Source organism: Fukomys damarensis, unplaced genomic scaffold (assembly GCF_012274545.1).
Source record: "Fukomys damarensis isolate Sample0158 unplaced genomic scaffold, DMR_v1.0_HiC HiC_scaffold_9, whole genome shotgun sequence".
Taxonomy (NCBI): Eukaryota; Metazoa; Chordata; class Mammalia; order Rodentia; family Bathyergidae; genus Fukomys; species Fukomys damarensis.
Window position 1 is genome coordinate 37,457,975 of NW_022900921.1, and position 25,887 is coordinate 37,483,861.

At 40.3% G+C, this 25,887-nt stretch overlaps 1 protein-coding gene across 6 annotated transcripts in view; it reads left to right on the plus strand.

Moving 5' to 3' along the window:
* The window catches only part of Tnfaip8 (TNF alpha induced protein 8), a 116,142-nt gene that overhangs the window by 73,159 nt on the left and 17,096 nt on the right, over nt 1-25,887 (plus strand). The window contains exon 1 of one of the 6 annotated variants that reach the window (XM_010633890.2): nt 12-117. The exons of 2 other annotated variants lie outside the window; for them this stretch is intronic. In XM_010633890.2, coding sequence (XP_010632192.1) covers nt 87-117 — 31 coding nt within the window. In that variant the 5' untranslated portion in view covers nt 12-86. Of the gene's footprint in view, nt 1-11; nt 118-1,261; nt 1,316-9,823; nt 9,933-12,696; nt 12,778-25,887 lie in introns of those variants that run through there. 3 more of the 6 variants (XM_010633892.2, XM_010633891.2, XM_010633893.3) reach the window with 3 other exon arrangements.

The window sequence follows — 25,887 nt, forward strand, 5'->3', positions numbered from 1 at the left end:
GCCCTGCCCCCGGAGCTCCTGGGTCCCTGAAGCCGCCTACCCCGTGGTTCCCCCTGCGGACTCTCTGGTCGGAGCTGGTCTGCGCCATGCACCCCGGAGCCGAGGAACTGCGGGAAGGTAGGCTACGTGTTTCTCTACCGGCGCCGAGTCCATAGGCAGGGACAGTTCAGGCCGGGTGGGAGACTCTAGTTCTCAGTACTTCTAGTTCTCAGGCTCTGGAGTGAGGTGCTGAGTTAAGTACCCGCCTGCGCAGGAGGAGTAGGCAGCACCGTGGGCTGCTCTGGGCTACCCTGGAAGTAAAAAGGTCCAGTGGCAGCCTCTGCAGGGGCTGCCCTCTGGACGCGGTTCGGAAAGGGAGATGACCCGCATTTTCTGCCCGAAGCCCTGGTTAGGCAGCGGGGAGAGGTCCTCGCGTGGGGGGCTGGTGCGCTTTCTCCTGCTGGGTTTCGGCAGTGAGGTCATCTTGCAGGGAGCTGAAGTATGAGGGGCCGAGGGGAGAGCTTGCTTTTAACTTTGCAGAGGCGGAGTTGCATTTACTCCTAACCAAACAGCCCGGCTGGAAAAGCTCCAACCCAAACAGCTCTGCTCTGGTGTCAGTTGGGGAGTTTATTTGTGTGAGAGCATTTGTAGGCTTTGTCCCTTGAAACCTCGTGTATATAAAAGTCCTCTTGTGATAGGAGTGGTTGGGGGAAATTAGTAAGAGGGTGGCTGTTCAAAACTGTGAAATGACCCTTTTCGGGTACCCTCTCTCGAAGCGCAGTTTCAGTGCAGTGTCTCTGCAGCCCAGCAGCCTGGGGCAGGAAGGAGCCTCCGTTTTCCGTTTGGTGGGCACCTATGAGGAAAGCCAACTTTTCCTCCTCTGTCTTTTATCGTTGTCTCTGTTTGCCATGTGAGGGAGAGTCAGTTTTTAAAAATGACTATTTACTAGAAATATGGGGCTAACCTGAGTGGAAAGTGACAGCCCAGAACATTGTTTCTGAGCTTGATGTGTATCATGGGGTTTCCGTTCAGTGGCCTCTCCTCTCATAGAACTGTGTGCCAAATGGATGCTTTTCTTTTTACACCTTTTTATCATAACATCAATTTCTTTGAAGTTAAAAGTCGTCAAAGGCAAATAGGATCTGGACTGAGAAGCGCATTGGTGAAGTTTTGTGTGAATTAAGTAGCACTTAAATGCTTATTTACTTACCTCCAGGCATGTTTTACCTCGGCAAGGAGGAATGGGAAGAAAGTAGGAAAACAGTATCCTGAAGAAGAATGTATTATACATTCCCCTAGCAACATCCACAGACTTCCCTCCTTGCTGCTCTGTGTTGTAAGTTTGGAAGTAGCCTGGATTCCTTACTCACCTTCCCTCTGTGTGTAGCCAGGACACACAAATGATCTGCCCTCCCTGCTATTAAAGCGTAGAATGTTTCCTTTAAAATAATTTGAAGTGTGAAAGGGAGGGAAAATGAAATAAGGGAAAAGCAAAAATGTGGAAAATACAGAAACAAAGTCTTTGTAAATAGGGAAGGTTGAAGGGGGTGAAGGGAGGGCAAGGGTATGGGGGAAAAAAGAACCACGACATATCATATAAAGGTACAAGATCCCAATGATAAATGTAATTGTATTGTTTGCTTTAAATGTACCAATAAATTTAATGGGGAAAAATAATCTGAATTGCTAGAATTTTACATTGATGGCCATTAGGATAAGTTTTTTGAATAAAAGAGAAATAACCACTTTGTTGACCAAATAGAAATATTGTAACTGCTGCCAGGAAATAATAGCTGTGGTTGTGTGTGTGTGTGTGTGTGTTTGTGTGTGTGTGTGTGTGTGTGTGTGTGTGTGTGTGTGTGTGTGTGTGTGTGTGTGTTCTGGGCAGGTCCTACAAGGCTGGTATTGACTGCTCTCTAGAACCTTTCCTTTGGCTACCACTGCTCAGGTATCTAAGGAGGCATGTTGCATACAGATCTGTTATCTCACTTCTCTATCTTTACTAATCCTTACTGCCTACAATTCCATGTTTTTTTTTCCTCTGCTGGTAGGTGTACATGTCCAAGTTAGTGTGAACTTGCCTCTATTTTGTCACAATGTTTGCTTTTGGAGAAAACTGCCTTTGGATGCTGCATGCCTGACATCGTAATGGGAAGTACTTTTAAGTTCTTAGTGAAAACTGCAGTAATAGACTAATATACTTTCTTTTGGTGTTGAATCTGGAAAAAAAAAATCAAGTCAGATCCAGAAGTCATTGGAGGCAAACGTTATTTGTGTGTATGCATGAATGTAGAAGCACATGACTGAGGATATTGTTATCCTGTCCTAGCTGAAAATGCATTTGACTCTGTGCCTCTGTCCTCAGTCTATAGCTACCTTCTAAAGAAATGATCTTACTTTGCTTATAAATGAATAGGTGATTGTACTTGCCCAAGGCTTGCCTTTTTAAACACTTGAGTAAGTTTAAATATCCAGTCTTAAAATGACAAGGAAACAAGGAGAGTAAAGGAAGAAGCCCACTTCATTAAAAAGGGGAAGGCCATTCAAAAGAGGATGTCATCAGCTTCCAGTGGATGGGAGCTTCCTGAGGAGACTGCTAATGGCCACATATTTGGCATTTAGTTGCTTCCTGTTGAGTAAAATACTTAATCATGAAGTAGTAGAAATGAATGGTAATTGATACCTATGGGGATCCTTAAAAAGATTTGAGCATCAAGGAATCTTTTTCTCTGGTTATCACACTTTTGGTACCAGAAATTGAGAAAGCTATTGTCAAAAGGGGTCACTTTGTGAACACCTGGAAAAGAACAGAGATTGAGAAGTTGAGGTGTGAGAGCTCACCTCCCTCTTGCTGCCCACAACAGCTGCTTCCTACACCACATCAGCAGTTCTCTCATCCCTCGCCAAGCCTGCCAGGTCACAAAGGAAACAGCAGCCACCAGATGACTCCCTCGGCTTCTGTTCCCAGACTGGAAGACTTACTGTCACCTATGCCCACCTGCCCAATGTCTGTGGGAACGGTGTTACTTCTGCAGAATGCTGTTCCTTCTGTCTTAGGCTCTGGCACACAGTAGGCCTCCTGTCTTTCCTGGCTTCTTCCCCTCTGCACTTGGATGAGCTGGAGCTCCTTATCTAAAATACCACTTAGCTGTCTTCTGCCCAAAATATCTTGCTCTTCACCTGGCCCTCTGTCTTGGCTGGCTCGTTGAGGGGGCTTTTTCCGAACCCCAAGCCTAGCCCAGGATCCTTGTGGCCTTCTTGGAGCACCTCTTCCTTCCTCTATAGGTCTCTACCACACTGATTCACATCTCTTCTCCAGTAGTCCTCTATCTCTAGGAGAAAACACCACGTCTGATTCCTTTTCCACTGTGTCTCCAGGACCTACACAGCAAGAGGTGCTTGCCGTGTATTGTAGAATGAGTTCTCAGCACTTTGACTAATTTTAGGCATTTCTTATCCTTTAAAATGAATCTTTTTAAAAAATATATATATGCTTTTTATGGTTCTCACTGTCATCCCTTACCCTGCTGAAGTCTGTCTTTGTCACTGCCATTCCATGAAAATCACATTTGCCAAAATCACCTATAACTCTGCATTCACTTTTCTTTGTTGTTCTGGATGGTCTTTTTACCCTTCTCAACTGCATTTGACCAGGGTCCCTGCAACCTTAAAAGTCCCTCATTGGGGGACTACACTACCCTCTCCTGGTTTTTTCTTCCTTTTTCCAGTATATATTCTAGTTTCCTAGTATTCTAGCCTGGGCCCTTCTGAGAACCACCTGTATACTGAGCTTCCTGGTAGTCACCATGCTTTAAATGTCACACAGGCATCTTAATCTCAGTAGGTCTGAACTAAGCCGGTTCTTTTCTGCTATCCATAAACCTTGTCGTATATATGTTTTTGGCTTCCAACTCATCACCAAGACCTGGCATCTTGTATTTTTCATTATCTATGGACTGCATTATCTTCTTCCCTCATCTCTTGGCCCTTCCAGGCCCTCAATATTTGTATCCTAATTATTATAATAATTGCCTCTGTTGCCAGGGTTCTCAGTTGCCAGAAATGGAACTTGATTCCTCCTGTTATAAGCAGAAAAATGTGCCCGAAGGGTACTGGGTAGTTCATATTTGCATTGCATTAGTTTTCTGTCACTACTGTATAATAAAAATATCTTAGATAATTAGCTTATAAGGTAAAAGTTTTATTTTGGATCACAGTTTTGGAGGTTTCAGTCTATGGCCCATGGCTCTGGGCCTATGGGGAGGTACAGCATCGCAGTGGGAGTGTGTGGAAGAGAAAAACTTCTGACTTCATTGCCAGGAAACAAAAGAGAGCAAGGAAAGGGCTTGGGTCTTAGTCAAAGGCAACTCCCAGTAACTTGAAGACCTTCTACGAGGTCCCATCTCTCAGAGGTTCTGCGGTCTCTCCATTGTGCCATCCTGGGGATTGGGCCTTTAGCACAGGGGCCTGTGGAAAACATTTCAGATCCAAACCATAGCACTCACTAAAAGGCTAGAAAACTAGCCTCTGAAACTGTAGCCAGGTGTGGTCCAGGGGACATCTGTTTGGAGCATCACTACTGCTTTTACCACCGTACTTGCCTTCACTGCCCCTTCCTCCTGTGGGAGAGAACTTCAGTTCCAGCTGTGGTCATAGGACATAGTCATTTGACTTCTATAACCACTTGCAAAGTGAAGGATTCTCCTGCCCTTCCTCAAATGGGTAATGTCTCCAGCCAGACCCAGTTGGGGAAGATGCCCTTCCCAGGTTTGCCCACAGCACCCTATGCCCCCTTCAGGTATAATGTGTTTTTATCCTGTAGTAGCTTTCATTTGCCTCCCCTTCATTTTAAACTTTTGACGGCCAAGATTGTGCCCGTACCTCTCCAATCCCTAGTGCCAGGCCTAGGGCTTCTCATAGAGGAGGCCCTAATAAAGCTTCAGTAAATTATTTGAAGATCATGATGATGAAATCTTTTAGAGCATTGCTTAGAAGTTTATAGAATAAGAATAGTGCTTTCCAAACCTAGAGGACAAATCTATTCTCAGTTTCCTAAATTTTCCACTAAAGTTCTTTTAATAGCAGAGAAAACAGTCATATGTCTTTGATCACTGGGGTCAGGGCCCTAAGTTGCTTTCCAGCATCTCAAATTTCTTTGAAGACTGAAGAAACAGTATTGAAACTAAAATGCTTTGAGCTCATCCATATATTGGATGTGATGCTATATATCTTTGCATGTATATTATCTTAAATACACACACATATATATATATATATATATACCAGAAACATATCACAGATATACATATACGTATCATAGATATACACATACAGCTATGTCTATTGCGTTGACAACTAAGAAGATTATGCCTGAAATCACAAAGGTAGGAAAGATGGAGTCAGAATTTGAAGTGAGGTGGAACAACTGGAGAGCCTGTTATCTCAATTCTTATGTCAGGTGGCCCACAGGTCACATGTGGCTCTGAACAGCTTGTAACACAGCCCCACAGAATCATAAAGCTGTAACATTCTTGTGATTTGTCGTGACTTGATTATGCAGTGACCAGGCATGGGCTGCGTAGTTGACAGGGTCTGATTGTAGGGGCAGGAGCAATGTAGTGCTGACTCCACCTCTGCCCTGCCACACAGACGAATGGAAACCCACATGTGTTAGTTACTTTCCCCCTTTAACAGAGGTTTTGGTCCATAATCAGCTGGCTCCAAAGCAGGGTGACTCGGCATATTCTTCACAGAGGAGAAACAGCTCATGGCAGCCACAGGTAGTAGAAGCAACAAGGGACCTCAACAGTGTCTTTCTGAGACTATGGGGATTTAGGGAAGTGCCAAACCAATCAGTGTACTGGTTTAGTAATCACATACCCTTAATCCCAGCATCACACACTCTAGATTTGGCCACCTCTGAAAAAACCTGTGACCGCGTGAGATTTGGGGGGGACAATGAGACACAAACTGTTATATCACCCCTGGCCCCTCAAAGACTCATGCACATCCCTTTATTCAAAAGGCATTTAGTCCATCTCTGAGAGTTGCCAAAGTCCTAACAGTTTCAGCATTGCTGAAAAGTTCCAGTCCAAAGTCTTCTCTGAGATTTAAAGCAAACTCTTAGACGCAAACCCCTGTACAAATGAAAATTAAACACTTCCAGCATTCAGTGACACAAAGATAGACATTTTATTCCAAAAGGTACAAAGAGGGGGATACAAAGGAACAGGACCAACGCAAATCCAAAATTCAGCAGGGCAAACACTAAATCCCACAGTTCCTCTTCTAGTATCCCCGTTAATCTGTGACAAAATGTGAACTCCAAAGGGCTTGGGTGGCTCCACTCCCTGTGGCACTTCTGGTGGTTGTAGCTCTCACATCTTCCCTCTTGGATCAGTTCTCCTCCCAGCTTCCAGCTCTCCTCAGATGATCCATATTCCTGGCTTCTCCAAACTTCTGGGATTTCCACTGAAAGTGCATCCTTCTGACCCCTGATGTGGGAGATCTTGGAGCCTATCGAAATGAGAGGAACTCAAGTACAAAGAAACATTCAAAATTTTTTCTATTTTGTAATATACAATAAATTATTAATTGCAGTCATTCTGTTGTGCTGTAGAGCTCTAGAACTTCTTCCTGTGTGACTACATTTTTTAACTAGATCGCCAGGTTCTTTCCCCTCTTCTTGCCTATCTTTCTTAGCCTCTGGTAACTGCTATTCTATGTCTCTGCTTCTAAGAGATCAGCCTATTTAGCTTCCACATACAAGTGAGAACATTTAGTATTTGTCTTTCTGTACCTAACTGATTTCACTTAAATAATGTCCTTCAGGCTCATCTGTGTTGCCACAGATAATAAGATTTAATTCTTTATATGGCTGAATAATGTCCCATTCTATATTTATACCTCATTTTCTTTATCCACTTTTCTGCCAGTGAATACACCTGAGTTGATTTCATATTGTGGTTATTGCAGACAATGTTATGATATACATGAGAGTGCAGATAACTCTTTGATATACTGATTTCACTTGCGTTAGGTATATATGTATATATTACACACTAGTGGGACTGCTGGGTCATATGGTAATTCTATTTCTAATTTTTTGAGTTCTGTTTTCTGTAATGGCTATACTAATTTACATTTTTGCCACCAGTATATGATAATTCCTTTTTTCCATGTACATGCAATAATTTTTTGTCTTTTTGATAATTGTCATTCTAACTGGAATGAGATAGTATCTCACTGTAGTTTTGAATAGTATTTCTCAATAGTGTTGTTGAGCATTTTTCATATACTGTGTCTGTTAGCCATTAGTATGTCTTCTTTTGAGAAATATCTATTCAGATAATTTCCCCAAGTTTTAGTCAGATTGCTTTTGTTTCCATAGAATCAAGTTCCTTATATATTCTTAATATTAATCTCGTGTCAGATGAATGGTTTGCATGTATTTTTTCTCATTCTCTTAAGCTGTCTTCTCTTTTCCCTTTGCTGTGCATAAGCTTTTAGTTTGATATAATCCTACTTGTCTATTTTTGCTTTTATTTTTTCTGTGTTTTGGGAGTCTTATTAAAAAAATCATTGCCCATAGCGGTGTTCTGAAGTATTTTCCTGTATTATCTTCCGGTAGTTTCAGTTTTGCTGGACAAGTATTTGTCATAGACGAGAACGTTTAGATTGTTCTATGGTGATAATTTCTTAATGTCTTCTTCCATGTAAAGAATGTCAATAATACTGTATAAGCTGTCAGACTCTATAGATTTTCATTTTTGATCCCATGTAGTGTGGCAGCTTATATATTACTCATTGCTTTACTGCCCCCATCTACTTCTCCTTCCCCAGTCCTTTGCTTTGCAGCGATAATGAAGAGCAGAGAAGGCCAAGCAGTGGTTGGGCTCTGATGAAATGTGTGGCACATGGTTCTCTTGACACTGACTTCATACAGAATGTGAGAGGTAAAGCACATGCTCTTTAAACACCGGACATTGACATGATTATCTGTCTCCTTTTACCCAGTCATTAGCCTTGGAGTGTGGTTTGCTGACAAGGACTAAAAATGGAAATCCATTTAGGGATATGATACGTTCTCTTTTCTGTAGTTGATCTCACTTGATAACCTGGTGCTGCCTGGTACCCCCAGCTCTATAAATCTAAATACGTTTGGGCTTTTTCTTCTTTACTTGTGAAATTTTTATCATTTTGAATATGCATCATACCTTTCTTATCCCCAAATTATGATGTGATTGAACAGTCAAGATAACAGAGATGATTATATTCCCTCCTCCTAGCTGTTGGTAATCTAGAAAGTAGGAAAGAGTGAGTAAATAAGAGAGAATGCAAGAGGCTCAGAAAATCTCACTGATTTTATCTGGGAATAAAGTGTAGTTGTTGGGTTAACCACAACTGTATGTTGATCATATTTCCATCTTTAGGATATGCTAATGACTTGGAAATTGGTGAGATGAAACGTAATAGCTCTTTTCATTTAGAGGATTGTTCTTAAAAAGATAATGTAAGCTGAATTAAGATAAAATCAGGCATATCTGTAATATCTAAGAAAGGTCTGCAATGAGTAATTAAAATTACTCCTACTAGAAATACACCCTTGGCAGATCCTTTTATCTGTCCTCTCCATCTTAGTCACAAGGCACTGAGGACAGAGAAGTCATCAGCACTAGGCCCTTTCTATCCCCTTCTATAGCAAGCACTTTTGTATGCATAGGTTTTAGCATTCTAGATTTTTTATGAGGTCCCTTTGAAGCAGAACAGAACTGAGTAATCTGTTTGTATAAATGTCGCTCTCTACCTTTTGGGGAAATTTACAAAACCTAAATGGAATGTTTGACTAAATGGATATTTCTTATTTCACTTTCTACACATAACTCAGGAAAATGAACGATGAGAAGGTGTGAAGTGAAGTCTAGTTCTATACATAGTAGGTTCTGTTAGATCCCTGGTTTTGAAAGTTGCAGACCAAGTGAGAAGCAGGTAAAAGCTCACATGTTTTCATTCCTTTTAGAGTATCACTTAAGAACAATTAGTTACTCAGAGTGCTGGCTGGATAGGGCTTTCTTCATTGGGGAGAAGTGTGAGTGTGTGGCATTCTGACACAAAGCTTGACCTTGCAAGCTCCTGGAGCCTCCCCTTCCCTGTAGTACACTGCAACCCAGTTCATTCGGGGATCAGAACGTCTTCTACAGGAGGGGCTGTGGGACTGCAGCCCACTGTCCTCTCTACTGACCAAAACACCTAACAGGGATTGCTTGTGTCTTATTCTAAGCACTTAGTAACCTTGAAAAGTTGGTAGAGCTTCATGGCCTTGTGTCTACCTGCTGAGTGGGGAGTAAATTGGGAGGAGCACTGCCCTTAATACTCATGATTTGCTGTCGGAAGGGAATAAGTGATGCATGGCATTTTGCTTCCCATTGACATGCCGTTTGCTAGATGCCAGTTTGCCTGTCCAAGTGTGTGTTTCAGATGGCCTCAGCGAGGTTGGGGAGCCAAGGATGAGAGGTGTCCCTAGATGCACAGGCTGTTCAGTCTGCCCTTTGGCAGGGCAAGAGACTCCTCCCTTGCCCAGTGCTGCCTTCCTTGAGCCAATACCTCTTCCACAGAAGCTGTGGAGACAGAGTAGTGTTTGTGGGTGGCCCTGCCCTCAATGGACTTTTGTTTTGTGACATCACATGCAGCACATGTGCATTCATAGGGCAAAAATACATGGTAGGGAGTTTAGAATCCAGAAGAATGAGTATGTACTGAAAGTCACAGTGGGCAGTAGTGACTTCACAGAGGTAGTTTGTGTTTCAGCTGAGTCCTTTAAGCAAGTGGAGAGGAGAGGATAGCATGTGACAGAGAATCTCCCCCTGCTGTACCCTGATCGAGATGGAAGTTTACCAGAGTATAAGTGGAGGTGCATGTTGGGCAGGCAGGCAGTGCTGTGTACATGAGGCCAGGTGAGAAGCTGTGCTTCTAGTGGTCCTGGAGGGACACTAGACAAAGACAGTGACAAACAAAGAATAGGAGTCAGAAGACTGGCTTCACTCTGGACCTAGCCCCTGAATGTGTGTGCAACCTATGACAGCTTCTTAACCTCTCTGAACTTCAATTTCCATGTCAGAAGAGTTAAACATACCCAAAATACCTCTTAGGAGGGAAATAGTTATTTTAAAGAATTGGAGGGTATTTGAGGTGGGTGTGACTACTGTGGATGCAAAGTAGTATTTTAGGAATACCAAGCTGGCAAGAGCTCTAACTTCGTCAGGAGACAGGACCTGACCTGAGTGTAAGGAGTGTGTGCAGGAAGGTGTGTGGCTGTCTTGTCAGGAAAGAGTAACTGCTCCCTTTTTGTCATTCTGAGGGAAAGCTTGTAGAGATGGAAAGAGCTGGGCCATGGGTTAGCTTCGAAGGACAACCATTTTTATAGGGAAAAGAGGTAGATGAGACCAATAAAAGGATCAGAATTGGGTCAGGGATGTAGCTCAGTGGTGCTGTGCCTGCCTCGCAAGTGCAAGGTCCTAAGTTTGATTCCCCAGTACTACTATTACTACTACTAATAATAATGATAATAGTAATTGGAGCAGCTCATGAGTAGGAGGAAAAAGAATCAGCCTTTAGAAGCCAGAGGGATACCTCGGAGAGACAGTGGTCAGTAAAGAGAAATGCTACAGAATCTGCTGTGCTTTCCTTGGGGGCCTCTGTTAAGATCTGGCACAAGTGGAGCCTGAGGAACTCATTTGCTAGATGGAAGTACTCCATAGTTATGCAGTTGATACTGAATGGACTAATGAAGGAATGAGACAAGACTCGTGGTCTTGGCAGGTGATGCTCCTGCTATGAGGAAAGGCTGAATTTCCCAGGGAGCTGGCCCAGCATTTACATCTGTGCACCCTTACCAGACCCTAATTGCCAAGAGATTCCTGTTCTTCCTCCATCTTCTCTCTGTAGTGTTTAGAAGAGCAGGTTTAGAGGGCTCTCCCCTCTATTGTGCCCCACACAATATAAGCACTGGTGCAAGAGGACAGACAGCAAATGAATCTTGGTAAGAAGTGAAATCTGCTTATTAAAAAATGTTTCTAACAAACTCACAAGTACTTATAACACCAGGAACAGGAAAGTTTTCCCCACACCAACCAGTTCTTCAATTCTTGATAACCAACACTGCCTGGTGTCATATTTCAAAATTATTTTATCATAGTGTTGCATGGTTCTTCATACTGGAATAAAGCTTTGGCCACTCTGAGAATTAGGTTTCTCTCCTGCTATTTCACTTTCACTCCCCCCCCGCCCCGCATTTCTTGGAAAAACCATTGATACTTCTGCCAGGGGCACCCTATTCTTGATATAATCAGGGACTCTCAGGACTTTAGCTTTACACATACCAAGTAGGGTTTAGTATAGTAATGCATTGAGCCATTCTGAGAAATTTTTAATTTTTCCTGTAACTAAGGTAGAAAATGTTTATTACACCAGCAGAAATATGCTACATTGTTGTGAGAACCAATGTGAGGTTTGTGTAGAGCTCAATGCACAGACAGCATCACTCAGGAGAGGCCTCCAGTGGCACCCAGCCCTGCCCAGGCTGCCCCAGTGCCCACCTGATGACTTTGTTCAGGAAACTTTTTCTTCTGTGAAGGTATTGTAAAGCACTTACAAAAGTATTCACTTTTCAAGGGTTAAAATTAGAATGTATTGGTTATGAAACAGGTAGAATGAAAATATACCCTTTCTCAGTATCACAAATCTAAACACTGGATTCAGATTCTTCACAGACAGGTAGTAATTAAACGGAGCCTCACAGGAGTTTTCAAGGCTGTTGCATTGGGGGGCAGGTAGCATCTACTGAAGAGGGGAAAGAGAGGCTGGGAGGCACAATAGCAGAGGAAGTCAAGGGAGTGACCATGGCAGATTTCACAACTGCAGGGGAACCCTGAGGGAGAAAGGGCAAGGGAAAATGCTGGGAGTGGGTCTGGGCAGGTTGGGGCCCCTTGCAGTGTGGTGGGAAAGAGGGAGGTAAGAAAGCAGCTCTGTAGTAAAACGTTGAGCAGCAGTAACAGAGGCAAGAGACCTTGGTGACCAAGGAAGTTCAGCAGTTTTCTTGCTCAGTCTGATTTTACTGTGGTGGGATGTGGTGCTGGTCTCCCAAGTACTGTGCTGACTCAAAGCCAATGAAGTGGTGGCATTTGCAGGACACAGAAGCTCTGTACCTCTTCCCAGGTGGGATTAAGGCAGGGGTCCATAAACAAGGCTCTGGCACTGAGGAATGTTCACTTGGGCCAGTCAGAAGCCAGGGCTGTGTTGTGTTGGCTGGGATGTCTACTAACTTTCATACTGGGTTATAAAAGTGATTTTCTACAAAAGCCAGCAAATTGCAGGTAATAAATTATAAAAGCAATATTGCCAGCTTATGAGAATCATTTCCACACTGCCTGTTGCACTGTGCATTTCTTGTAAGATCAACATGTGGCTTCTGAGGACTGGAGAAGCTAATCCCCTACCCTCTGAAACAACCTTTCTTGCATTAACAAACCGGATGGTAAGCAGGTTCCCTGAAGAATTTCAGACTGAGGGTTTTTATGTGTAGAACTTGTTTAGATGATTTGATCACTCAGCCATAGCTCTGACGTGATGATCAGGCTGATAACCGTGGAAGTTCAGGACCGGTTACTTGGCATTCCAGTCCTTGCCAGATCTTGGGAGCTTTGGAATGCTGTGCCTTTGTAAGGTATGGGGGTAGGGAGGTATCCTGTGCTTCGCAGGGGAATTTCAGCAGGCTTGTTTCAACACGTAAGACTTAATCAGGTGAGTTATAATTTAGGCTTAGCTGCAGTCTAGGGAGGCAGTATGGCTGAAGCCTGACACAGCCCTCAGCATTGCTGGGAAAAGGATCACTTTTTCAATCCTTAATTGTTTCCCTAGCTTTCCCAAGGAGGAGTTCTTCATGTAATGTTATGATCAACAGGCCAGTTGATACAATGTATTTTCTTGATCTGTTTTAGTTCCTTTCCTTCCTCTTTCCTTAAAATTCTTAGGATCACTTTAAAACATAATTGCACTGAATTAAAAAGGAAGGAATGAATTGATTTTTCAATGTTATTGCTTAGTTCATTGAATATTCTACAGTAATAGGCATTTTTTTCTAAATTAAGATGCATTATATCTAGACTTCTTTGTTTCTTTTTTGTTAGTACAGGTTTACAATACATATGACTACTTTCATTGTGAGTATTTGGTATACATATATGACACATCTGAATTATTTTTACACCTTACCCCCCTTGCCCTTCTTTTTTATCTCTTGGTCCTCTTCCCATATTTAAAAAGATTTACGCGTGGAAAATGGTATGTAAATTCATGTGTCTGATTTATTTTGCCAAACATTGTGGTTTCAGGTGCATCCCTTTTCCTACAAATGACTCAAATCTACCCTTTATGGCAGAATAGTACTCCATTGCATATAAGTACTACATTTTCTTTGTCCATGTATCTGTTGATGGATATATAGGCTGCTTCCAAGATTCAGTTGTTATGAATTGTGCTGCTATAAACATGAATGTGATGTATCACTGTAATATGACATCTTTCACTGTTTGGGTACAATACTTACTAGAGGAATAGCTGGGTCAAATGGAATTTTTATATTTTTGAGGACTAATTGTAGAAGTTAAGAGAAAAATAATTCTATGTGGTAGAGGTGCTAGAATATAACAGAACCTGCCAGCAGTGTCCTTTTAGAGTAGTATTGTGTCATTGTATGTGCCTGGCAAATTCAAAGTCCTGAGTTTGATCCCCTGTCCAAAATTAAAAAAAGAAAAGAAAAAAGGAAATAATAGTATTTTGTGTTGATTTTTCTCTGAATGGAACCATCTATCCCTCATTTGTAAAACAGGCAGACCTATTCTTGTTGTATATCTTTTAGGACTTTAGCTAGCCAGATTTTTTTAAAAAAGTGTTTGATGCTGGGGTATTTTTTTTAAAACTCCATGAATGATTCAATTGACAAAATGTAGGCAGCTACTAAGCTTGGCGCTTTGTTGCCGTTGGCTGCCCTCGTACAGGAAGTGTTCAGTATAGATATGACTAACCAGTTTCCAGGCTTAAAAATAAAGTGGGGATTTCTGGAAAGAATAGATCTTTGTCACTCATTTCAACATGTTTGATGAATGTTGAAGTTCAGAGCCATACACTTTCTTCTTTCCAGACCATCATTTTTACCTATCTTGAAATAGGAGTGAAATTTATTTCATGGCATTGATTTTTTTTGGTTGTTGTTTTTAACATGAAATAAGGTATTTGAAGAGTTGTAAGAATCAGTTGGCATCAGTGTTCTTTCCTTGTGTGCTTTTATTTTTAGCTCCTTCTAAATCATCACCCTTCTGAAGTAAGTAGTGAAGAACCTGCTTGTGAAGCAGTTTAAAGTGAGAGTAGCAAGCATGTGTCTGAGCAGCTGTGTAGACTGTGTGATTTATCTTTTTAATCTAAGACCTCCTTAGAATACTTTTTTCCCCCCGAAAGTTACTTCTAGTTACTCTAGTGGTTCTTAGAATTCTTTCCTCATCTTTCACTTTGGCAGCTCAGGACTATTTTGTTGTTTATTTGTTTTGTTTTGTTTTTTCCCCTCATTGAGTTTATTGGTACCTTGTAGGTGTACAGTACAGTTACATTCATCATTGTGATCTTGTACCTTTATATGACAGGTCTTGGTTCTCATTTAGCTGAGGACTATTTTGACAGGCACTAAAAAGATTTTTTTTGTCATTTGTTACCTTCAGCTATTGTTTTAGGAATTAAAAAAAATAACTTTTTTTAGTAACTTCATATTTTTTTCTTGCTGTCTCCTTAAATAATGTAACTTTCCCTTCTTTAACACAAATAATCTTTTCTTTCTTTCTTATGCCTTTTCTAAGCAGCATTTTTGTTTTTTGGTGTTTGGATTTAAATTTAAATGCTAAATTAGACACATTTATTAGATAACACTAACAACAACAAAGAGTATTTCGCCTTCTGAATTCTTTTTTTTTTTTTTTTTTTTTTTTTTTTTTTTGTGAGACAGGGTCTCACTATGTAGTTGAGACTGACCTGGAACTCACTATGTAGCCCAGGCTTGTCTCGAACTTACAGCGATCCTCCTGCCTCAGCTTCCCGAGTGCTGGGATTACAGGCATGTGCCACTGTGCCCGGCTTTTGTCTTCTGAATTCTTAACTCTACAAGTGCAGTCTCTGTGCTTCTATTGGTTTTTCAAATAAATTTAGCTGGGGAATGAATTTAAAATACAAAATGTATGCAAATATTTTAGTTTGGGTTAGGATGAAGTAAAAAAGTCATTCTTTGGGACATACTTAGGGACATAACTAGGCTTCATTTGCCAAATTTAGAAATAACCCTGAGTTTACAGAGGAGGTGAGGGTACTGTGTGTCAGGCTATGGCTATGACTCTGAAATGAGCTCCTCAGTGTGGGCCTCTTCTCCTTTTTCATGACCAAACAGGATGAAATAATCTCTGCGTTGCTTTGGATTAAAGCTTGATAAAAAAAAAACTGGTCTGTTAAAAAAGTATAAGAATCATACACTGAGTAGCCTTTAGTACCATCCTAGTACAATGTTCTCAGGGAAAAGGGGGTACTGTTTACAAAGCCAGTTTGCATTGAGTAAAAGGATTCCTTACTCAGAAATACTGATTTCCTTTGGCCTTGTAGTGATCAAGACTCCTGAACCTGGAAGTGTTTGTTCAGAATTTTCTAGTTTTTATGATGGTAGGGTGTGAGGATAGGCATACAGTCCAGAAGAGAAGATACTTTGTCATCTCTGTGAGATCTGTGAATCATCCAAACAGTGATGCTTACTGTGCTTCTGGTCTTGTCATCTGGTGTAGTTTAGGTGTAGGTGGGCGATGTTCTCAGTTGCATTTGTATCATCCACAGTGCCAGGGGTCAGCCAAACCCACCCTGGGCATTCATCAGTGTGAATGAGCCGGGCATTTAGAAAGGGCTGTGGAGACCTTTTCCTGTTGGCTCCCTTTGAATGTATGTGAGTGTTACTCGTTCTGCTAGTATATGTTTTGAATCACAGTGCTCAGGCTCAGGTTCAGAGCAGACAGACCCAGGGGAGGGCTTACAGCCAGACAGGTCTGTCTAGGTTAGAGGAGGGAGGGCTCTGCCTGGATACCATGCTACTCTGTTAAAAAATAGTGGAAACTGAAGAGTGCTGTCTTACAAAATTGGGTGACTCACATTTTCTTATTGAAAAACTTCTAGCACATCTTTAGCAGCAATAGAAAAAGGAGTGTTTTAAGCAACACTTGTGTCTAAAATGCCTGACTTTTTTTTCTTTTCTTTTAAAAATAATTTTTGTTTTCCCCCCAAATCATCTGTTTCAATTCATTGTACATCTGTGGAGTTTTTCAAGAGAAAGGTGTTACCTGATGAGCAGAAAGAGAAACAATACATGAATCCAGATAAAAACTAAGTAAAGGAGACCTTTAAACCCTATTTAATATTTTTGACCAGTAAAATTCCAACTTTTCAAGTTTAAATATAGAACATGAAAAGTGGTCTTTATCAGACTTTGATAGTAAACTAAAGGCCTCAATCTCCTTTAATTGTTTACATACATACCCTGAAGTTCTGTCAGATAATGGGTGATATAGGCAAGCTGCTGAGCTGTACTTGGACTGAGAATCTTGCCAGAGCACTGACCCTTCTTAAACATGGGTTGGAGACAAAGGAGTATCTGTTACTGAGACTGCTACTGATCCAGCCAACCCAACCTGCAGCCAGAGAGTCAAGCGTCTTCCTAGCTACCCTAATGATTTTTTAAAATATTTAAATGTTTCAGATATCAGAATGCTATGAGCCATAAATCAGCACGAAAGGCTGACCCATTGCCCAACCTGTACTACTATTTTAATTAGATGCCATTAAAAGCTTTGAGAGGTGAGATTTTTAAGACCTGAATTTGGAACCTAAACTCTTAATCCAAGAACTCTGTAGCTTTTTTTTCCTGCCTGTATCTAAGATTGCTCTATTTATAGTACTATAAATTAAATGGAAGAAGAATAGTTTACTTCATATGTGCTAGACCCTCAGAGTTAGCTAAGTGCTTGTCAAGGATGAAGTTTCCTTCTGATGTTAGCTAAAGTTCTTAAACATTTATTTAAAAATGTGATGTATGCTTTTTAAATTCTGTGGTGAAAACATTTTTGTTTTGATTTATTAATGGATAATATTATAAAATTCATTTTGCTTGATACAGAATATGCCTTGCATTGGTATGTGGGTGGGGTTCTGGTATTTGTGTCTTTTAGGGAAATAAAGGTAGAAAGCAGCACTTGTTCATTCCCTATATAAAGATAACTATACAGCTGTCAGTTTAAAAATACTGTATGAGACCACATTTCAGGTCCAACCGTAGCATCTGTTTCCTTCATTTTAAGATCAACAAAAGGCGATGAAGATGGATACTGAAAATGTGAGCAACAACCCTTCCTTTTTTTGCAAACTAGTAACTCCTCTCACTGCTCTTTTCAAATCTAGTAGACTGGCTGGTGCCATAAATTGAAAAATTAGCAGGACTTTAGTTCAAGGGGAATCTGTTCAGTTGTAGTACATTTAATTTTCACTTTCATTTGGACAATATATACATGAAGACATGTTCAACATAGTTGGCCATTATAAAAATACAAATGAGGGGCCAGGATTTAGCTCAGTGGTTTCGGTGCCTGCCTCGCAAGTGCAAGGTCCCAAGTTCGATCCCTGGTACCAAAAAAAAAAAAAAATACAAATGAAAACTATACTGAGATTCCATCTTACCTGGGAGAGAATGTCCATCGTCAAGAAATCAAATAATAGCAAATGCTGGAAAGGCTGCAAGGGAAAAGGAACCCTTCTCCACTATTGCTGGAAATTTAAATTGATTTCCACAATGGAAATCAGTATAGAGATTCCTTAAAACCAAAGAAAAAGAAAAAATTTAAATAGAATATGTTTTAATTTTAGAAGCTAATTCATATCATACATTCATTCAAAAGACTTGATTCATTTTCTTCCTTAAGACTGTATGTATTCTTTATAATACACACAGTCTGCCATCTTGGTAATAACTTCAGTTTTATTCCTCTAAAAATATTGGTATGGTTTGCATGTGCTTTGTCTTCCAAACGTTTTTCTGCACACGCGTAGTTTCCGGTGTCACAGTTCTGAGAGCTGATAGAACCTTTATGAGGTGGAGTCCATTAGGACGTAATTAAGTCACAAGGACTCAGCCCTCAGAAAAGATGAATGCCCACCTCCTTCCCAGGAGTAGCCCAGGTCACAAGGGACTGGATCACCCCTGTGAGGGCAAGCTTTTACCAAAGGTCTTTGTCCTGTCTCTTACCTTTCTCACATGTGTCACACCATGTATTTCCATCACCACATTGTGTCTGAGGCCCTCACTAGCTGTATTTCCCTGTTGTAGCTTCTAGAACTGTGAGCCAAAATAAACCTCGTTTTGTTATTAAGTACCCAGTCTTAGGCCTTTTGTTATAGCAACACAAAATGAACAAAGAGATATCTTCTGCCTTTTTGTAGCAGTGAGAATATTAGAAATAATATCAAAGTTTTAATAAGATATGTTGTCTTTCTCCATAAAAACCATGTCTTATTTGGAGGCTGTTATCCAGATCTTAGTGTAAAATAACTGCTAGATATGATGAAAAATATTTTCCAAGAACAAAGATAGGATCATAGACCTTGCTAATCATTTGGCTAGGTGAATTATATTTCTCATCTTATAACATAGGTATCCATACACCATATGTGCAGATTTTACTGGAGCTTTGTCTTTTAGAATATTAACCCAAAGGCCTTGACAATACAAACTGACCAACAGAAGTTGTATTTTAATACTTTTATTTATTTATTTAGGTACCAGGGATTGAACTTGGGTCCTTGTGCTTGCAAGGCAGGTAGCTGATCCACTGAGCCAAATTCCCGGCCCCTGTATTTTAATACGTTTTAAAAAGCTATGGTAATACTACTTTTATTTGTTAGGGGCAAGCTTTGTCCTTTGTCTTTTTACATTGACCACAGTGATGTCACCAGATTCTTCTGTGATTTGCCTGACACCTTGGGTCACAGGAAAGGGGTTCAGTCCCTGTGTCCACCTAGAAATAAAACATAGGGATTGCATCCTCCCACCCCATTACCCCAGGCTGCTAACCACAACGCTTTAAAACAAAAACTGCCATAAATAGAAGAGCTCTTAGCACACCAAGAATGAATTCCCAATAGAAGTTGTATTTATTGCTCTGTAATGCCCCAACCGAACAGAAACACAGTTGAGATAACCCTGCCCTTTTACTGTATTGGTTACTGACTAGGCCATCTGTCAGTTCTTTCAGAAACTAGATTGGGATTTTTAAGTTACTTCCAAACTCTCCTTACCAGGGATATCAAGGCAGGCATGTGACAGGTATCTGACCTGGTTTAAGTGAAGAGTTAACTTTGGGAGCCTTCAGCCAGGAGTACTGCAGAGTGGCAAGCTGTCACTGTCCTTGAGAATTTTTCTGCCTAGGAGTTATTAGGTGTGCACATGTGTAAGTACACTAAGTACTTACTAAGTACATGTTAGACAATGCCACATCGCTAAGAGAGGTTTAAGGACTTGTGATGGCTGCGATATTTGAGGCAAAACTATTGAAAAGGATAGTGCTACTAGCATGAAGCTTCAGGGGGGACGTGTTTGGTTATTTCCCAAAGCATGGTGCATGTGCATAGGTCCAATCAAGGATTGCAACAGACCCAAGACATAAAGTTAAACAGTTGTCAGACACATCAAATGACAAGATCATTGTTTTTCAGTTTCCATGAAATGTTTCATACCGTTCGTGGAGAATACATGAGTTTAGAACTATGTGGCCTTTGTCATCTTAGTCACACCATTTCACCTTTTTTTGTACCACACAGGTTGACATTGTTCTCATGACCTTTGTCAGGCAACAATATCTGGTAGCAGCTAATAGTGTTGATATCTTTTATCAAGTTAGTTTTTTATGATTAAAAAAATATTTTAAATGAATTTTATGATTATGGGCAGTAGTATCGTTTTTAATCTACATAGACTATATAGCCTCCTTTCTCAGTGAATTTATTGAGTAACAGAATCTATTAAGTAACCATAGGGAAATGAAATACAAATTCATAAGTAGAAAACAATACATATCGGGATGGTTGTGCTCCAGGAATAGGGGCTCAGGTATGTGGCTTAGGTATATATAGGGTGGCTTTTTCATAAGAACAGAGTTCAGCAAAATTTCTGTGGTGGAAAATGCAAAATGTTTTGAGGGAAAAGTGAATAAAGATGTTGACAGAATCTCAAACATCTGTCCGAAAGTCACAGCTCAGAAGCCCCCTCCTTCAGCTTGGTCTCCAGCGGGTGGGTGGAGGGTGGGTGGGAGCAGAGGGCCATTAGCTCCTGAGTCTCCAGGAGTCTCAGGCCCAGGGCCCTCAGTGAATAATTCAAAATAACTTGAGGGCCCGGCCATTCTACTTGGGATGGCTGAGGGGTCAGGATGTCACTTGGATGCTGGACTGGCCAGAGAGGACCTGTGTTCCCACTCTTCCCCTCAGAGATGCCAGAGGTCAGTTGTTTTTTTTTTTTTTTCCTCAAATGTAAGGATGTGAATTTTTATGTGAAAGTGTAAATTCTTACATGTTTTTCATTGTTAAAAAACTAAACATTCTAGATTTAAAAGTGTTAATGGTTGCACAACATTGCAAAATAAAAACTACTGAATCGTAGACTTTTAAAATGGTGACGGTGATAGATTTTATAGTATGTGGATTTTATCTAAATTAAAGAAACAAAATATTTATGGAGCCCATCCAAGTCAATACCAGCCAAAAGTTGCTAAGCTTTGTTTTTGTGTTTTTTGTTTGTTTGCTTGTTTGGTTTTTTTGAGACGGGATCTCACTATGTATTTGAGACTGACCTGGAACTCATTATGTAGCCCAGGCTGGTCTCAAACTCACAGCGATCCTCTTGCCTCAGCCTTCCGAGTGCTGAGATTACAGGTATGTGCCATCACACCCAGCTTACTAAACTTTGTTTTAATAGTTCTTTGCTCCTTGTGATAGTGCCAACATAAAATACCTTTTCACAGGGGAGCAGATGGTCTGGGCTTGCCCTAGGGCCTCTGTTTTCTCTGTGGTCTCTGAGACTTCTTCCAGCTCTAGAGATAGCTAATGAGGGAGACGGTGACAGACAGAATGGTGGGCTGGCTACAGGAGCACAGAATTTTTAAAAAATGAAGTTACTTAAGGTGGGAGCCTTCATAATAGTTTAGATATCTTTATTTTGTTGTTATTTGGCAAAATCAACCAGTTATATTTTTTGCCAAAGTTTAGTTTACCTAGATATTTGCCATTAGGGAAGTAATCCATATTTAAGACAGCAAGTTAATATATATATAAAAGGAAATGTTTTTCAGTAGAAAAAGGAATGACTGTTATGGTCTTTTTATTTTCTTTAATTTAAAAATAAGTTTTAATATACCTACTGTATCATCAGCATCAAAGGATTATAAATATTTTCTGTCTTTTGGCACTAGGGTACCTGATTACTTTAAATTCTAAATATAATTTTTAATTATCCAATTTCAGTTATACCAAAATATAACATTTATATTATATTCAACATTTTCTTTTTCAACCAACAAAGAAAAATCAAGTTTGTACTTTTTGTTTGTTTGTTTTTTGAGATAGGGTCTCACTATGTAGTTGAGACTGACCTGGAACTCACGATGTAGCCCATGCTGGTCTCGAGCTCACAGCGATCCTCCTGCCTCAGCCTCCCGAGTGCTGGGATTATAGGCATGCACTACCACACCCGACTTCAAGTTTGTACTTTTTAAGATTGCCAGTTTCTTATGAATTAATCCTAAAAATATGCCTTTTATCTTAAAAAAAACATATATATATATATACACGCTTAAAAAAGAGGAAAAGAAAAAGAGTCTTTAGTTATTAAATGATTCTTTTAGAATAAACTTTTTCCAAAAGATTATATTGGAATTTTCATTTCTTATGTAAGATTATCTGAAATATTGTTTATAATTAATACTAATATAATTTATTTTTAGCCTCTTGCTTTTATTGTGTTTTATGAGAAACAATACTGATTCCCTTTTCCTCCTGACTTCCTACCCCCGAACAACCTGAGAATTTCTTAATCCAGCAGATAAATAGTAAAGATTAACTGAGCATTTATTATAACAAGGAATAAATAATCATAATCATAAAATTTTTACTTTTGGGGAAAATGGAAGCATATAAATAGGAGGTAAAGCAGTTTCCTGAAAGAGCTGATGACAACAAGATGGAGCATTCCTGTATGGGACACTGAAGTGAAGAAAGGCTTCATGGCAGAAGTGGTGCTCGGGAGATCTGGAGGTTTCACCAGCGCAGGCAGCTCCCCACACGGCTTTTCTGCTCAGTGCCTCCTTCACAGAGTGGCCCTTCCCCAACTGTCCTGGAGGAAGTAACAGAACTTCCCTTCTCCCCAACCCCTTCTTTTTCAGCTGGCTTGTATCACTGTGGTGGCGAACCTATGACATGCGTGCTACAGAAGGCTGCTTGTTAGCACTGAAAGGTTCACCATCGCTGCTCTATCGCTTCGTGACATTTTTATGCACTTCTGTGTCATAGGTCTTTTCCTACTGAAATCTGAGTGTCCTAAGAATGGGCAGCTTACTTGGCATGTGATAGTGCTTGATAAAAATTAGTTGAGTAGGCAGGTGTGGTGCTACATGTATGTAATTCCAGCAGTCAGGAGGCTGAGGCAGAATGATCACAAGTTATATAGCAAAACCATCTCAAAAACTTTTATTAAGTAAAAAACAAGGAATTAATTTTGTTGAATGAATGAATGAATGAGAGAAGCCCTTTTTTTTCTTGTCATAAATCTGTTTACTGTGTAAAGCTCCAAACTAGTATAGAGAATCCAAGTTCAACTTTTTCCTAGGATCTTCATAGATTGGGCAATTTTACCACCTCTCTCTGACCCAGTTTACATGCTATGTAGAAATAAATAATAAAATAAATACCCAAATGTAGTTTCCTAGTTTGTGGCTAAATAACAAGTGTTATAAAAACAAGTCATTATCACCCAGTCTTCTCACACTTCACCTACAAATTTTCCTTAGAAACAAAATTTACCACACTTTTTGGGGGGTACTGGGGATTGACCTTGGGACCTTGTGATGGCGAGGCAGGCAGTGCTGCCACTGAGCTAAATCCTCATCCCTTACCACACCTAATTTATGTTTTAATTATTTCTAAAATTTGTGAGGCCCACACATGTCCTCTGTTTTATGATACACAAGTGCATTGCTGGGTAGTATTCTTAATTCCAGACTGCCCTAGATCAGCTTTGCAATCCAGTCACGTATCCCAGTCAGTGTTCCTCAGTCAGGTGCCTTGAATGTCCAGGAAGTGAACATAAACAGTGAAGACATCCCAGAGGGCCCAGGGCCAACTGGAAAGGGTTATCGCAAGGAGGGAGTCACATGGGGAATATGGGCCTATTTTGCTCAGATCTTATGATTGCTCACAGAAAATCAGAAACACAGGTTTTGAGGTTAATTTCCCCAGTTTTCTAACATGGACCACTAACCCTAAGAGCAATACAACACTGTATAAACGAAACAATAGGGTGTTCAAGTCAAATCTCTGCGGGGCATCCTGAATCAACTGAAAGAAAACATTAGGAGGGGAGAGAAAAGGGTAGAAGGAAGAATGAGATCCACTTCACAGATCTTAAATGCCTCCCTAGAAGTGTCTGATGGTGAATAATACTGCTTCTGTAAAGCTCTGGGGGTTGTTCAGGGTTTTCTTATAGAATTTCAGAATTTAGGGTATCTTGATATTGAAGTGAAAAGTGTAATGCCCAGCAAATTCCATCCTATCATTTGTTTACTTTTAGCTGAATTTAGCATCAAAGCTGATATGGCTATATTATGCTTAACAGTTCATTGCAGTTTTAGGGAAAGGTTGTGCCAAGGTGCATATTTGAGATATACTTGAGCTGAGGCCAAGAGGCAACTGCCCCTAAAATACTGAAACAGATGAGTTAGAGATATTTTCAAAAAAAAATCTAGAACATTTACTGTAAGGATTGAATCAACCAAATACAGTCACTTCTTCAACAAAATAGCTAGTTATTCAGTATGCTTTCTCCAAGGGCAGGAGAGAAAAAGCAGTAAGTTAAAAAAGAAAATATATTACCCTATATAAAGTCTTCTCCCTTAAAACATTGACTATTGGGCCAGGGATTTAGCTCAGTGGTTCCTCTGCCTACTTTGCAAGTGTAAGGTCCTGAGTTCAATCCCTGGTACCAAACATACAAACAAAAAAACATTGACTATCATGTGTGCAGATCTGGGTTCAATCCTCAGCCCCCCCCCAATTATATCCAAATATAATAGGGTTATATTTTTAGCCCTGGAGGCAAATTCATGTAAGTCTAGATGTAAGGAATTGAATTAATTTCCTAATATAAAATTCCTGTAAAATATATTGATGGGTTCCATGAAGGCAGATAAAAGCACTGGGGTTTAGTCCATGCTAGCTGGAAAGCATGAAGAGTAGACATGGTACTTGTCAAGGATCATACTCAAGGTAAAATAGGAATTTGATGTTAGGTGAAAAATTAGGTTAGAAATACAGGTTTGTGAGCCAGGCATGGTGACACACACCTGTAATTCCAGCACTTAGGAGGCTGTGGCAGCAGGATTACCATGGTTCAAGGCCAGCTTTGGCTACGTAGTGAGTTCAAGGACAGTCTGAGCTACATGGTGAGACCCTTTCTCAAGAAAAAAAAAAAAAAAGAAGGGGAGACTTGAGACTTACACTGGCCACTGGATTGGAAAAGCTTCTTAGAAGAAATGGTGTTTAAACAGACACAGATGAGCAGCACTTTTTCCAGCAGAGATTAAGGAAGAGGTAAGAGTAGAGATAGACATAACGGCTTTTCTCTAGTTTCTGTTCTCACATGCATGAAACCTGTGCTTTTGATTTTATAGAGCAGTTTTGTGCTATAGTAGGAAGTAATGTACCTCAGTTTTGCTGATTATAGTAGGGAAATCTCTTGACTCTTGAGCCTTGGTTCTCCTTTATGGTAAATCATTACAGGCTGAAATCAGACATGCATATGAAAGTTAACACTGATGAAGATAGCTTGCAAACTATAGTGTGTTACACACATTTCAATTTTAAGTTTGTTGTTTGATTTTTCATTGTTATGTGGCCACAAGCAACCTGATGAGACCAGAAAGTGTCTCTTGACTATTGATACCATTTTGAGGGCTAAACTTCACTCTAGTGTGCTGGGTTTTAAATTCTGTTGCTGGTTTTCTAAGTGCTACATGAATATAGATAAATATTCATCAGGAGCTAGGGCCTGCATCAGGGTGGGAGGATTTGGGGTGGAAAAGTGTAGAAAATCTACGTACTGGTGAAAGATTGGATTATATCAACAGTGGAAAGGCTTTGTATTTTTTTTTCTTTTTTTTTTTTGGTACTGGGGATTGAACTCGTGTCCTTGGGCTTGCAAGGTAGGCCACTGAACCGCTGAGCTAAATCCCCGGCAAGGCTTTGTATTCTTAAGAAAAATAAGTAAATCCAGTTTCACTGAACCATCTTTAGGAAAAACTAACATATCTTCATTCAGCATAGTAAATAGGAAAGGATAAATGTGCCGGGCATGGTGGCGCTCGCCTGTAATTCCAGCACTTGGGAGGCTGAGGCAGGAGGATCACTGTGAGGTTCGAGACTAGGCTGGGCTACATAGTTCCAGGTCAGTCTCAACTATATAGTGAGACCCTGTCTCCAAAAAAAACCAAAAAAAAAAAAAAAAAAAAAAAAAAAAAAATATAA